At 45.2% G+C, this 13,638-nt stretch overlaps 1 protein-coding gene across 1 annotated transcript in view; it reads left to right on the forward strand.

Moving 5' to 3' along the window:
* The window catches only part of LY75 (lymphocyte antigen 75), a 237,303-nt gene that overhangs the window by 67,631 nt on the left and 156,034 nt on the right, over nucleotides 1–13,638 (forward strand). Inside the window, exons 2-3 of the mRNA XM_082260091.1 lie at nucleotides 2,181–2,552; nucleotides 12,258–12,428. Of these exons, the coding sequence (XP_082116217.1) occupies nucleotides 2,181–2,552; nucleotides 12,258–12,428 (543 nt within the window). The remainder of the gene's footprint in view (nucleotides 1–2,180; nucleotides 2,553–12,257; nucleotides 12,429–13,638) is intronic.

Here is a 13,638-nt window from a genome sequence, read left to right on the forward strand (position 1 = left end):
TGTTGTCTCCCTCCGTTTGTAAGTCAGATGTTTGTAACCCGGGGACCGCCTGTACATGGGGCTTCAATTGCATTAGGGTGAATTTAAGTCCTTTTTTGGATATATGAATGCATGAAGAAGACACGGGTTCTGTTCAGAAGGACTGTTACGTTCTCAAGATTATAGAAGACCACAATGAATTAAGAGCCCATAGCATCAGGAGAACAGAAGGTTTTTTTAACTTAATGCATAAAAAGCATTAAGGTAAAAAAAAAAAATCTTGAGGCTTTTAGAACCACTTTAACTCCAAGGATTCACTTACTTTTTCCTCCAGCACTAGTTTATTACAAACATGAGAAGTTTAAGAGCCCATTCACGCTAGCACTTGTGAGGCGACTTGTGTAGCCCCAGGTCACTTGACATAACAAAAGCAATGTTAATCAGTGCTGTCTTAATTGGCACTACTGAAGTCGCTCCTACTTCAGAAAAGGGTCCTGTACTACTTGAGGCGACCTGTGATCCGACTGTCCCATATACTTCAATGGGAGTTGCCTCCTTAACTTAATTGAAGCGACTTGTTATCAGACTTTCCAGGAAGAAGAAAGAGATTAGCCAGGCATTCCCCACAGACAAAGTCGCCGGTCTCTTCAAAGTAGTGCACAACTCTCTTCCAAGTCTCTTCCAAGTCTCTTCCAAGTCTCTTCACAAGTCACGGGGCGACCTTCTGGTCGTGGTAGTGTGAACCGGCTCTTATTGTCTTAATTGAATTGAACAAGCTGAACGTTGAATCTGATTGGTTGCTATGCACAGATGCAGCAGATTCAGTGTGCAACCGTTTTAGTAAATCAACCCCATTGTGTTTGTCTATTGTTGTGACTTTGATGAGGATCAGATCACATTTTATAGCAAATTACTGCAGAAAACCAGTTAAGGTGATATTAAAGGCAAATTTAAAAAACAAAAAAAAAAAAAACAAACCTGTTATACTTACCTGCTCTGTGCAGTTGGTTTTGCACAGAGCAGCCCAGATCCTCCTTTTCGGGTCCCCTGTCGGCGCTCCTGGCCCCTCCCCCCTGCCGTGTGCCCCCACAGTAAGCAGCGTTGCTTTAGGGGTACCCGAGCAGTCTCGCTCCCAAGCCGCTGCTCTGTGTGTCTGTTCACGCAGGAAGCGTTGCTTGCCCTCGCTCTTTGCTTATCGGCTCACTGGCTGTGCCTGACAGTAGTGGGAGCCATTGGCTCCTGCTGCTGTCTCAGCTAATTAGGATGAAGAGACCCAGATGATCTGCTGGAAAGAGATCAGGCTCAGGTAAGCGTTCGGGGGGCTGCTGCACACAGAAGATTTTTTAACTGCATAAGCCCCGGTTCACACTTGTGCATGTGCGGGGTTCGCATGTAATGTCGGAGCGCACTGCTCCGACATTACATGCGATCAGCTGTGCGGTGCGAGTTTAGCCATACAAACTGTATGGCTAAATTCGCATCGCTCCCGCAGCAAACACGCACAGGAGGCATTTTTGCAGCCGCATCAGGATCGGATCGCACAGCGGTTCACACTTGTGCGATCCGATCCTGTGCGAACTGCACGATCGCACTGCGATATGCGATCAAACTGGGGGTGTCGTTAAGATTACATTGACACCCCCAGCGTATCGCATATGGCAGTGTGAACTGCCGGGGGTGCGTGTGCGATGCGGGAACAGGCTGCGAATTCGCAGCCTTCCCGCATCGCATATATGTGAACCGAGCCTGAAGGTAAAGAACCTTGAGCTTTTACACCCACTTTAATTCCACGGGGTTCACATACTTTTCTTGCCACTGTAGATGCAATATAATTGATCTAGGCAGAAACCTGTCTGAGAGATGGTATTAAATTTGCGAGTCAATATTAATGGTAACCTACAACTAATCAGTAGCTTTTTCTTATTTTTCTGACTTCAGAAAGCTGATATTGAACCTGGTGCAATGTGGTATTGTGCTTCTTAAGGAGTGTCTCAACATTTAGATGCTTCATAATATCCGACAACTACCGGTAGTTGTCTTTTTTGGCCAGGTTTGTTGTATCTGTAAACTAAAACCGCTATGTCTAGATTTCTGCAGTGAAATTAGATGTCCAATAGGACCAATTAAAAAATGATATTCTGAACGTATTCAGGAGGTTTAATACAAATGTATATTTTTATATATTCTTTTCTTTCCCTCAGATCACTCATTTCTTATACTACACCAGCAATCAAGCAAGTGCCTTAAAGTAGACAATGACCGGCTTTTGCTGGACAGCTGTTCAGAAACTAGTAACAAAGCACTGTGGCAGTGGGGCTCCAGTCATCGACTCTACAGCCTGGAATCTCAAAAGTGCCTTGGACTAGACCTTTCCAAATCCCAGGAACCTTTGAAGCTTGTCCCATGTGACTCTAAACTGATGCTGTGGTGGCGATGTAGCGGCGGACACGTGTATGGGGCTTCAAGATATGGACTTGGTGTAAAAAATGGAACAGTGGCTGCACTCCAACAGTCCGAAGATGAATGGAGGGTGAATGGCACATCTGAGAACATTTGTGAGGCTCCATATCATGGTATACTCTCATTTTCTTCTATATACTGTTTTAATGATTTACTGTCTGTTTTACATTTTCTTTCTCTAGCTTGTGTGTGTGTGTGTGTGTGTATATGTATGTATGTGTGTGTATGTATGTATGTGTATATGTATATATATGTATGTATGTATGTGTGTGTGTGTGTGTGTATATATATATATATATATATATATATATATATATATATATATACATACATACATACATACATACATACATACATACATACATACATACATACATACATACATACATACATACACCGGTATATATTGTTTTATGTTTAATGTTTTTGAAAGGGACCTCACACATTTTTCTTGGTGTGAAAAGGGCCAAAGTACCATGTGTATCACCGTAGGCCCCAGCACTCAGGCAACATGCCCATTGATGGGCATATTTTTTTATCATTTTAGCCATCTTTGTACTACATTTATACCTTGAGGTTGACTCTGCCCCCTCCTGTCTCCTGAGCTTCTGTGTTGGTTAATTAGGTCGCTTATTGCCCCTTTGGAGACCAGTAAGTAGTCTTTGGAAGTAGAAGGGGGTGGGTTTTTGCAAGATCTTCACTGGTTGTTTAAGAAGAGATATGACATTTTCAAAGACTGTAGGACTGTGCATAAAGCAGGACAGATCAGAGCGGTACTCCTTGATCAGCGCCATCGCAAGACTGCACTGACCAATCAGAATTGCTGTGATCCATCCTGGAATCCATAGGGAAAAAGGTGGAAGAACAGAATGGTTTTCAATCCCCAGGCCGTTACAGTGGGCTGTGTGAACAGTAAAACTGTATTGCCCTTGGAGGTAGGTGTAGGGTGCTCCTTTTTATTTTTCAAAAAAAAAAAAAAAAAAAGCTTTAATTTTACGTTGTTGTACCTACATTAGGGGGTTTTAACCATAGGATATCCATGCCATCATTTGGCATAGATGGAAACCAAATGATGGGGTATGGAACTGGTCACATTTTAAATTTAACAGAAACCATTTTAAATCGAACTAAAACAGGATTTTCTTTATTATTTAACCTGAATTGAAAGAATTGGCTTTGCATAGTGTCCATAGGTTTGCAAGCTGCAGGAATAATCAGAAATGCTGTAACTTTGCTGGTCAGAACGGCACATCATTCAGGCTGGATGGGCCAAATGACTCCCTAAGTTTGTATTGGTTTTACAGTGCATAGCTAGGTATGAGGATAGCCAGCATGCATATAGATATCATCAGACTGCTGGATTGTGTTGCACCCTGTGGCTTTTATGGGACTGTTTTGTTGGGTTAGCATTATTTTTCCTTTATTATGGGCGTGGGAGGAGGCCTTATCCCTGCAAACTCGTCTTTCAGGACAGCCACTTCTGAGAGACCTTGGCTCCTTCCTTCTCAGGAAACACCCCCTCAACCATGTAGATTTAAACCCCCTGTCAGCTGGTGCCCTTCAGTTCTGGTGTTTCCTCCGATGGGGGGACATCTCCAGGAACCTGGGCTGAACAGCCAGCAAGCCTGAGGCTGTGTTTCCTGTCAGTGGGAGGCTAGGGTCTCTCCAGTGGCAGCTCTAAGGGTCTGGGTAGGGAGCCCAGATTACCTTTTGGGCTGCCTGGCCTCACCCCAGCTTCTCCTCAGGGGGGGTCGGAGGCTGTGGGGGTCCGCTCTTCGCGCTTGGGGGATCGCTGGGAAGGTGCAGCCAGTCCTCCTGCATCTTGCGGCCAGCAGTGGAGCTGGACCGGCTGGCAGGTAATGTCGCTTCCGGTGGAGGCCACGGGGGATTCAGAGAGCGAGCCCGACAATAGGCTGGTGCGAGCCGAACTCTAGGGACAGCTGGAGGCACACAAGCTTGTGACCACTCCTGGAAATATCAGAGGCACAGGCCACAGGAACTGCTCTAAGTGAAGCCATCACCAGCCATTCTAAGGTAAGGAGTTCCCTTCCACCACTAGCTCCATGGTGTACTTTCTCCCCTTGGTGGTCAGGAGGGAGGGAGGGGGGGGGGGGATGATCTGTGGTGGTTCCGGGACCCTGGTACCCTGGTGGTGGTTTCTCCTAGGTACACTCCTTACGGGGAATGCTGTTCTTGCGTATATGGGTGCTTAGTCTTTGTCCATTTCTTTTGTTACAGGGTAAGGCCTCAGACAAATCTAAATCTCCACATAGCTTCAAGAGAAGGTGCCCATCACCCAGGGCTATTATGGGGGAATCCTGGACCAGGTCGCTTTTGTAAAGAGTGTGTTGAGGGCCTACTTTTATATTGTAAAGCGCTGCGTAAACTACTGGCACTATATTAGATAAATAATAGTCAGGGAACATTAGGCGGAGCAGTGTACTGATCTAACTGCATTTGTCAAGAAGCTTTCAAGCACTTTTCAATCCTTTAAAGATTTATTTTCTAATTGACAGTTTCCTCAGCTCCAGACCACCCCTAAGTCAGCACAGCCGGAGATTGCTCCACTCCCAACAGCGGTACCCTCCACTTGTGGAGGAACACCGGGGGGGCGCTAAAAAAGAGGATGAAGAGTCTGATAGTGCACCTCCAGGGAGAGTCAGAGGGAGAAGAAGTGGGTGGTGAATCCACTAGAGCTTCTAGGTAAAAATTAACCCTGGAAGAGGTGTATGATCTTTTGGGAGCTATCCATACCACTTTGGGAATCCAGGAGGAGAAGAAGACTTTATTTCTTCATGACCAGTTGTACCAGGGCCTAGGCGAAACAAAAAAAGAGGGTCTTTCCGGTACATGAAGTCCTGGTGGAAGCAGTCAAAAAGGAATGGCAGGATCCCGAGAGCCTTTCTTTTCTGAGGTAGACACATCATTGTGGAACAAGTCACCGAAATTGCATGCGGCCTTCTCTCAAGTATCAAGGCAGACCGACCTAGCCTTCGAGGATATGGGCTTTCTTTTTGATTCCATAAATAAAACGATGGATTCTCTCCTTAAAAAGACCTGGGATTCCTCGTTGGGGAGTCTTAAACTCGCCATGGCTATGACGGTGGTTGCCAGTAATCTGCAGTACTGGCTAACCCAGATTAAAGCCCACATTGAGGCTGGCACCTCGAAGGAGACAATTCTGTCTTCTGTCTTCCTTTCCTACGCTTCTACTGGGCGTGGCTTATGTTGCAGACGCGTCAGCTGAATCTGTACGCATGTCCGCTAGATCTTCAGCCCTGGCCAATTCAGCAAGGAGGCTTAAGGCTTGGCAGGGTGATAGCGGGTCCAGGGTTAAGCTTTGCATGATTCCCCTTACAGGGGACCACCTGTTAGGGCCAGGCTTGGAGACTGTGCTGGATCAGACAGGAAAAAAATCCTTTCCTGTCAAGTGTGGACGCAATGAACATTTTAAAAATAGGTCTTACCCTCAGAATAAAATTTCTGTCCCAAGGCATGAGGGGCAGAAGAAATCTTGGGGCCAAAGGGGCAGAGGCCGAGGGGGAGACCAAGAAAACTCAATGACGAGCTGAACACGGTGGGAGGGAGGAAGATTGGGGACCTTCCTTCCACAGTGGGAAGTGGTCACCTCCAGTCAGTTCATTTTGGGGATCGTAAGGAGGTGTTATCATTTGGAGTGATCAAGCCCCCCCCTCCGTGCAGGATGTTCATCACTGAATTACCAAGATGCATGGAAAAGGCGTCAGCCTTACTTTCCTCCCTGGTAGAGCTGGAGGAGCAGAGGGTCGTGGTGAAAGTTCCACCACAGGAGATAGGCGGGGGGTTCTATTACCAACTTTTCATTGTAGGGAAACCTTCAGGCAAGTTCAGGCTTATCCTGAATCTAAATGCCTCAGTTGCTTACAAAAAATGCAGGATGGATTCGATCTTCTCGATGAGGGCTATCCTTACCCCAAACTGCTTCATGGCCTCGATAGACCTAAGATACGCCTACCTGCACATTCCCATATCGGAAGGGTGTCTAATCTTGAGACGAGCGCAGTAGCTTGATAAGAGTTGAAGGCTCATCACCTGAAGTGGATTCTGGACTCATTACCTCACTTGTTATACGATCTTCCTTCTAATAAGGGACTTTTGGGCTTTTACTATCATCCATTTTTTATTGATGTGTTCATGCTTATTGTGCTGCACTGATTCATGTTTGTATGGCAGAGGCCTTGGCTTACTTGCGGCTCAGTGGCATTTCAGATATTGCCTTCCTGGACAATCTGCTCCTGTTTGCCCCCTCTCAGGAACAGTTGTCCAGGGACCTACTTGTGTCAAGACGATTCTTGGAGAGCCCGGGGTGGCTCCTGAATCTGGTAAAGTCCAGTCTAGTGCCCACACAAAAGGTCACCTTTCTGGGCTACGAGTTAGATTCCACACTTCAGAAGGTCTTTCTTTGGAAAAGAGTCAGAAGATAGACAGAGCCATGAGCCTGTTACAGAGCAGTCTGCCTATATTGGTAAGACAAGCCATTTCAGCACTGGGGTTCGCTAACGGCCGCAAATCCTGGTGGTACAGTGGGCGGGACTTCACTTCCGCCCTCTACAGCTGTTCACATTGGGGGTGTGGGACAACACTCAGCGCTCTCTGGATTCCCTAGTGCGTGTACCTATACAGGTAAAGAGATCCCTCTGGTGGTGGAGAAGGGTCTCAAACCTTTCTCAGGATCTCTTATGTGTTCCGTCAGTGTCCAGAGTCGTTCCTTCGGACGCAAGTGGCACAGGTTGGAGAGCACACTTGGACCCCCTACTGGTGCAAGGCTCCTGGAAGAGCAAAGATTCAAGGCAATCTTCAATCTGGAGAGCACTGAGAGCAATCGAGCTGGCTCTCGGAGCCTTCCAGACAGAACTATAAGGACACAATGTGCAGGTCCGCTCTGACAATTCCGCAGCGGCTTATGTCAACCGACAAGGGGGGACAAGGAGCAAGCCTCTGTGGGCTCTGGCAGAAGGAGTTCTTCAGTGGGCTGAAGCCCAGGCGCTCTCCCTGTCGGCGGTTTACCTGAAAGGAGAATTGAACCAATTGGCCGACTTCCTGAGCAGAAAAACCCTAAGGGCGACTGGACCCTCAATCAGGACGTGTTTAGGTTAATCACTCAGAGATGGCGGGTGTCGGGCATGGATCTGTTTACCCTTTGGCAGAATACGAAAACGCAGCTTTTCTTCTCCCTGACCAGGTGAGACGGGGTGCTTGCTCAGAGCTGACATTACCCCAGATGCTATGCCCCCCCCATCTGTACCAATATCAGCAGTCCTGAGAACGTTTCAGAAGGAAGATACTACCGTGATCGTGGTTTTCAGTCCTGAAGGGTCTGGCAGTGGAACCCCCTGGATTCTGCCAGTTCGGGAGGACCTTCTTTTTCAGGGCCCAGTTTCCTGTCCCCAGGTGGAGCACTGGAATCTCGCAGCCTGGCTTCTGAGGAAGACTTGCAGAAAGGCAACAAGTTTTCGGATCACTTGGTGGCGACTCTGCTTAATAGCAGGAAAAAGGAAACGCTGGCAATTTACCTTAAGACCTGGAAGCGGTTTAACAGCTTGTGCACAGAGAGCTCCTTGGATGTAGGCAGCCCAGTGGCAGTGCTGGAATTTCTGCAAAGGGGGGTAGATAAAGGTCTAGTGGTCAGCACCCTAAAAAGTCAAGTCTTGGCAGTAAGTGTCTAGAAGGATCTATAGCCGAAAACCCTTAGGTGGTTCAATTCTTTAGGGCCTTAAACAGGCAGAGACCAGTGAGCAATCCCCTTTTCCTATGTGGGCTATATCCGTGGTTCTACAGGTTCTCTTAAAAACTATAAAGACTTGTGCGATAGGTTTTTTTTTTTTTTTTTGTTGCGATCACTATCGTCATAAGGATTAGTGAACTGGAAGCTCTTTCTGTTAGAGCTCCATTTTCTGCAGGTTTTTCCGGATCGCATTGTGTTTAGGACAGATTGGGCCTTCTTACCAAAAGTGGCCTTGAAGTTTCACAGAGACCAAGAAATCGTTTTACCAACTTCTGTTTCAATCCCGTGAGTGTATCATAAGTTAGATATTAGGTGTGTTCTTCAGTACATGGATCGTACGAAGGAATTTAGAACGTCCTGATTCCTTCTTTGTTCTATTTGCTGGCTCTAGAAAGGGTTCTATAATGCCTCTAAGAGTTCCTTAGCCAGATGGCTTAGGTTCGCCATTAGCCAGACCTATGTTTCAAGCGGGAAGGAGGTCCCAGTATCGGGGCATCATAGGTATCGGGGCACATTCCACTAGGGCTGTGGTAACTTCTCAGGTGGAGAGAGCTGGTGCTACCCCAGAGCAGATCTGTCGGGCAGCAACCTTGTCCAGTTTTTGACCTTCGCCAAGCACTACAGGCTGGACCTGTTGTCTGCTAAAGATCAGGCCTTTGGGCGCAAAGTCCTTCAAGTGGTGGTCCCACCCTAGGGGTAAGTAATTGCTTATACTCTCAGAGGTGGCTGTTCTGAAAGATGAGGAGGGAAAATAAGAGTTACTCAGTAACGTGCCTTCCAGGAGTCTTTCAGGACAGCACCGTTACCTACCTGAGGAAGGTCTGGATATAAAACAATCAGAAGAATGGAGGTTTGTATGATATGTCTGTGTCTCCCCAGCTGGCCAGAGGTACTCTTGGAGAACTGAATGGCACCGGCTGACAGGGGGTTTAAATCTACATGGTTGAGGCAGTGTTTCCTGAGAAGGGAGGAGCCAAGGTCTCTCAGAGGTGGCTGTCCTGAAAGACTCCTGGAAAAGACGTTACCCGTAAGAGTAACACACTTTTTTTTTTTTTTTTTTTTTTAAGCCCCAAACAACTTTAGATTTGTCTCAGGTTGGTTTTCAGTTTTAGGTTAAACTCTCCGAGTCACATATTAGCATACGTATACTGATTATGTCGCTATCCCTTTTGTAAGCTGTTTTCTTTTTTTTATATTGGTCATAACGGGACCAATTGATCTTGTCCACTCCCCTCTAAAAGCTCTCTCCAGTTTTGCCTGCTAGCTGGCAAATTCGGTTTCCTTATTTCATGCAGGGACCCTACTGGTGAGACATTCCTGTCAGAGTGCTGACATTCAGCATGATGATGATGAAGCCCCCACAACACCCTTCTTTCATATTATGTAGATGCATTTCGAGGGGCCTGGAGAAAAAATAAATGTGGGTGATCTTCCCAGAGTGTCTGAGAAAGGCATAAAACCATTAGGTCATCTAGCCAAATAATACTCCCCGGAATGAACACCTCAGTTTTGGGTGAAGTTGCGCTTTTCTTTACTAATTGGTGTTTTTTTGTTACCTGGTAATGTATTATTTGAAGTGCATGGCTTCATAGAGCACAATGCACCGGGTGATATCTAAAACTTTAGTTGACTTGTGGTGTCTTAAAACTTGCAAATGAAATACCTTATTGCATATACTGTTAAGACTTAACCTTATTCAACACAGGAAGTTAACCACATTAACGTTTTGCTTTCTGTTTCTGGTAGGCTTTGTTTGCTTATGAAAATAGTTTGTAATCTAATATGTTAAGCATTACTCTCAAACCAGACCGATTAAATTGACTTTAGGTTGGGTCCATGTGTTTCTGCTTTGCAGAGATTTTGCAGAGGGGTTGTGATCACACAGTGTTTAATGATGCTGTATGTTATACTTATCTTGGATTTACAAATTGAAAAAAAAATTGAAGGAGTATATTTATTAAGCCTTAATATTATGGCCTTACTGCAGCCATATTGCTGTTTAAAAATGATACCCCGTCATAGTTCTAAAGTTCAGCAATCTGCTTTGTAGATGTGCCCTCTGTTTTGCTTTCTTCAGGACTCTGAAGCAAATGAACACGGTATTAAAAAAATAAAAAAAGTTCCCGGTGATGGCCTGGGTACAATGCAGGCCACATTCGACCCCGGAGAGTCTAGCATGTGGCTCTGGCTCTTCTGAAGGGATGATGGGAATGCTGTGCAAACATAGCAGCCATGGAGGCTGGCACAGAGAAGCCTGACCCATGCATATCTGAAGGGATCCTTGGGATGCCGTGCAAACATAGCAGCCGTGGCAGCCTACATTGAAAAGCTAGGCAAATGCACATGTGGAGGGATGCCTGTTTGCAATAGCATCGACCGCAGGGAATGCTTGGTCGCCAGGTAAGTAAATGCTGCATGGCTGTATTTAGCGGGGGTTGCTGATTTAGTTTGCACCCCCACATACAACCCCCCAACCTTCCCACACAGCACATATATAGGTTACATTCACACTAGCGAATAGGGCCGCTGGAATTGTAGCGGCAGTTCCTCCTGCGGCACTCAGCAGGTAGGTACGGCTGCCAGCCCTATTCACTACAATGACAGTTTGCAGGCAACCAAACCTATTTGCAGCTCTTTGCACAGCCAGCAACTACCGCAGTGATTATTGCTGTATGCACTTTGTCTGCATCCAGCAGCAATTACTGCATGGAATAGCTGCCTGTGTAGAGAGCCTTGAATGGGTGCAGCCATCGGTGACATGTCAATATAGTGAACAAGCCCGGCAGTTGCACCTACCTGCTGAGAGCCACATAAGGAACTGCTCATCAGCCATCCTTATTGTTAGTGTATTTTATGTATGGCTCAAAACAATTTCTCTTCTTCCAATGTGGCCCAGGAAGGTCAAAAGTTTGGACACCCTTGTTTCAAGGTTCACACCGAGCTTTGTAGAGTAGCTCATATATTCAGACCCAGTTTGGCTGAAAACCTTGGCTTGTCCTTTTCAGAGAGCCTGTTTTAGGGTTACCCTTTGGAATTGATTACAGGCTCTTCAGATGCTCGATGAAAAGGGTGAAATACGGTGTTGGCTGCATGTATGCTGCTTCTGTCCTTGGGGAAAATGGTTCAAGAAACGCTGTTGGGTCCTCTTGTTATAGAGGGTGGTAGACGTCTGTCCAATCTCTGAGTAAATACGTATATTTAAAAAGTCAGGAAATTTGTGTTCCATTTAACGATTGTTGTCAAGCGTTGTATCTAGAGGTGGAACTTTTCGAACAGTATAATTCACAATGTCCACTTAGCTTTCTAAATGTAATTAAATCGTGAAAAAAATTACACTGCCCTTGAAGCAATTGCATGTCGGCATTGCTAGATACATTTTATTTTTTTTATTTTTTTTTTGAGCGAAATATGCCATGCTGTAATAATAAAAAAAATCTAGGCTTCTTTATAGCACTTGCTGACAAGCCAAAGATGACATCATGACGTTATGGCATCATGACTGCCTAAGAGGGGATTTCCCTTCACTTTTGAGTAATTCCCTCTAATTTCCTGTTGTGCCTTTAGGACAGGAAATGAAAGTGTTTTTAAATATGAAATTGAAATATATTTTCCCAATTTGAGGGCAGTGTACATTTAAATAAAATGGCAAACTTTAAGCAGAACTAAACCCTTCTATCGGTTTCAGACAGGGAAACTGCCATCTGTTTAGCCTCTGTCACAATGCTGTACATGTGATCAATTATGTCACCATTTGATGGTTTAACAGTTTGGTTGAGTGCACAACCAATGTGACAGTTACACCCCCAGCATGTGCTGGGAATGTAACTTTAACTTTTTTTTTTTTTTTTGAAAATGTTAAATGGGTTTAGTTCTGCTTTAAGGAGGTGTGCACAGTGTCTGCTCATGTTCATAGGTCTTTCCTGTATAGTTCTCAAGAATGAGCACAGCCCTAACAAATTCCTACTTTTAGTTTGTGCTATTGCCAGGAAATCATGCGATCCTCTTTATTTTATATGGAAAATCTGGTTCCACTTTTTTATTTCTGCTTTTTCAGCTGTGTATACTACTGGAGGAAACTCCTATGGAAAGCCCTGTGAATTTCCCTTTTTGAAGAATGGGACTTGGTACCATGACTGTATCTCTGACACCAATGAAAATCGCGAGTGGTGCTCTACCTCTGGAATTTTTGACACTGATGGGAAATGGGGATACTGCATGAAACCAGGTGAGATATATACAAATTTTAGATCTAAATATGCACTACAGCTTTAAAGCATCCCACAAAGCTCCTCTGTCCTGCAGCACAGCTAGGTGCCAAAGACCAAAAGCTTGCCTCCGTTCCACACTGTAAAGCCAGAACAAAACTGGGTGCACATCGATGATATTGAAGTATCCATTTAATGAGCAAACAGCACACACAGGAAACCTCTCACTTGAGGCCATACCCTTATATTTTATCCTTAATCACAGCACCTAAACTATCACAAATTATCCAAAATAGGTTAGCCGCGCTCAGAGGAGATACAAAGTTCTAAAAACGATCCCCCAGTGAAGATGAATCAAAAAAGTGCTGTCGGTATAGCCACCACCAGGAAGGTATAAACATGCAGCCTCTTACCAAATGGACTAAAGGAGACAGCATTCAATCAGGCTCAATCAAAATGAAGCGGACTTCTGTCACAGACCAACAGACGAATCCAGCCAGGTGGCATAAATATATCATACAGAGGTGTATGTCCAGGGGAATGGACCCAACATATAAAGTAGTTCCTCGTGATAAAAGTGAAATGAGAATATCATTGCGCAGACATCCTTATGAAGGCTTTATTAAACATATGATAAAACTCTGCACACAGGGTACTCACATTATATCCAAAGATAAAAAGCATGTAGTAAAAACAACGTGTGTCTGTTTCTCATCCAAAAACATGGCCGACCTCCAGCAGCATAACAGCATCATGTGGTTAAGCTCCTCCCAACATGTTTCGTCACACTTGACATCATCAGGGGGCGTGTTTAATAAAGCCTTCATAAGGATGTCTGCGCAATGATATTCTCATTTCACTTTTATCACGAGGAACTACTTTATATGTTGGGTCCATTCCCCTGGACATACACCTCTGTATGATATATTTATGCCACCTGGCTGGATTCGTCTGTTGTTCTGTGACAGAAGTCCGCTTCATTTTGATTGAGCCTGATTGAATGCTGTCTCCTTTAGTCCATCTGGTAAGAGGCTGCATGTTTATACCTTCCTGGTGGTGGCTATACCGACAGCACGTTTTTGATTGATTTATCTTCACTGGGGGATCGTTTTTAGAACTTTGTATCTCCTCTGAGCGCGGCTAACCGATTTTGAATTTCTGATCATCCTTTACCAAGAGGACATTGTGTCTGCTGCTCATTTGTTCTTTGTGGACTCTTTTTGCACTTCC

This window comes from Pelophylax lessonae, assembly GCF_965119305.1.
Source record: "Pelophylax lessonae genome assembly, chromosome: 6".
In the NCBI taxonomy this organism is placed as follows: domain Eukaryota; kingdom Metazoa; phylum Chordata; class Amphibia; order Anura; family Ranidae; genus Pelophylax; species Pelophylax lessonae.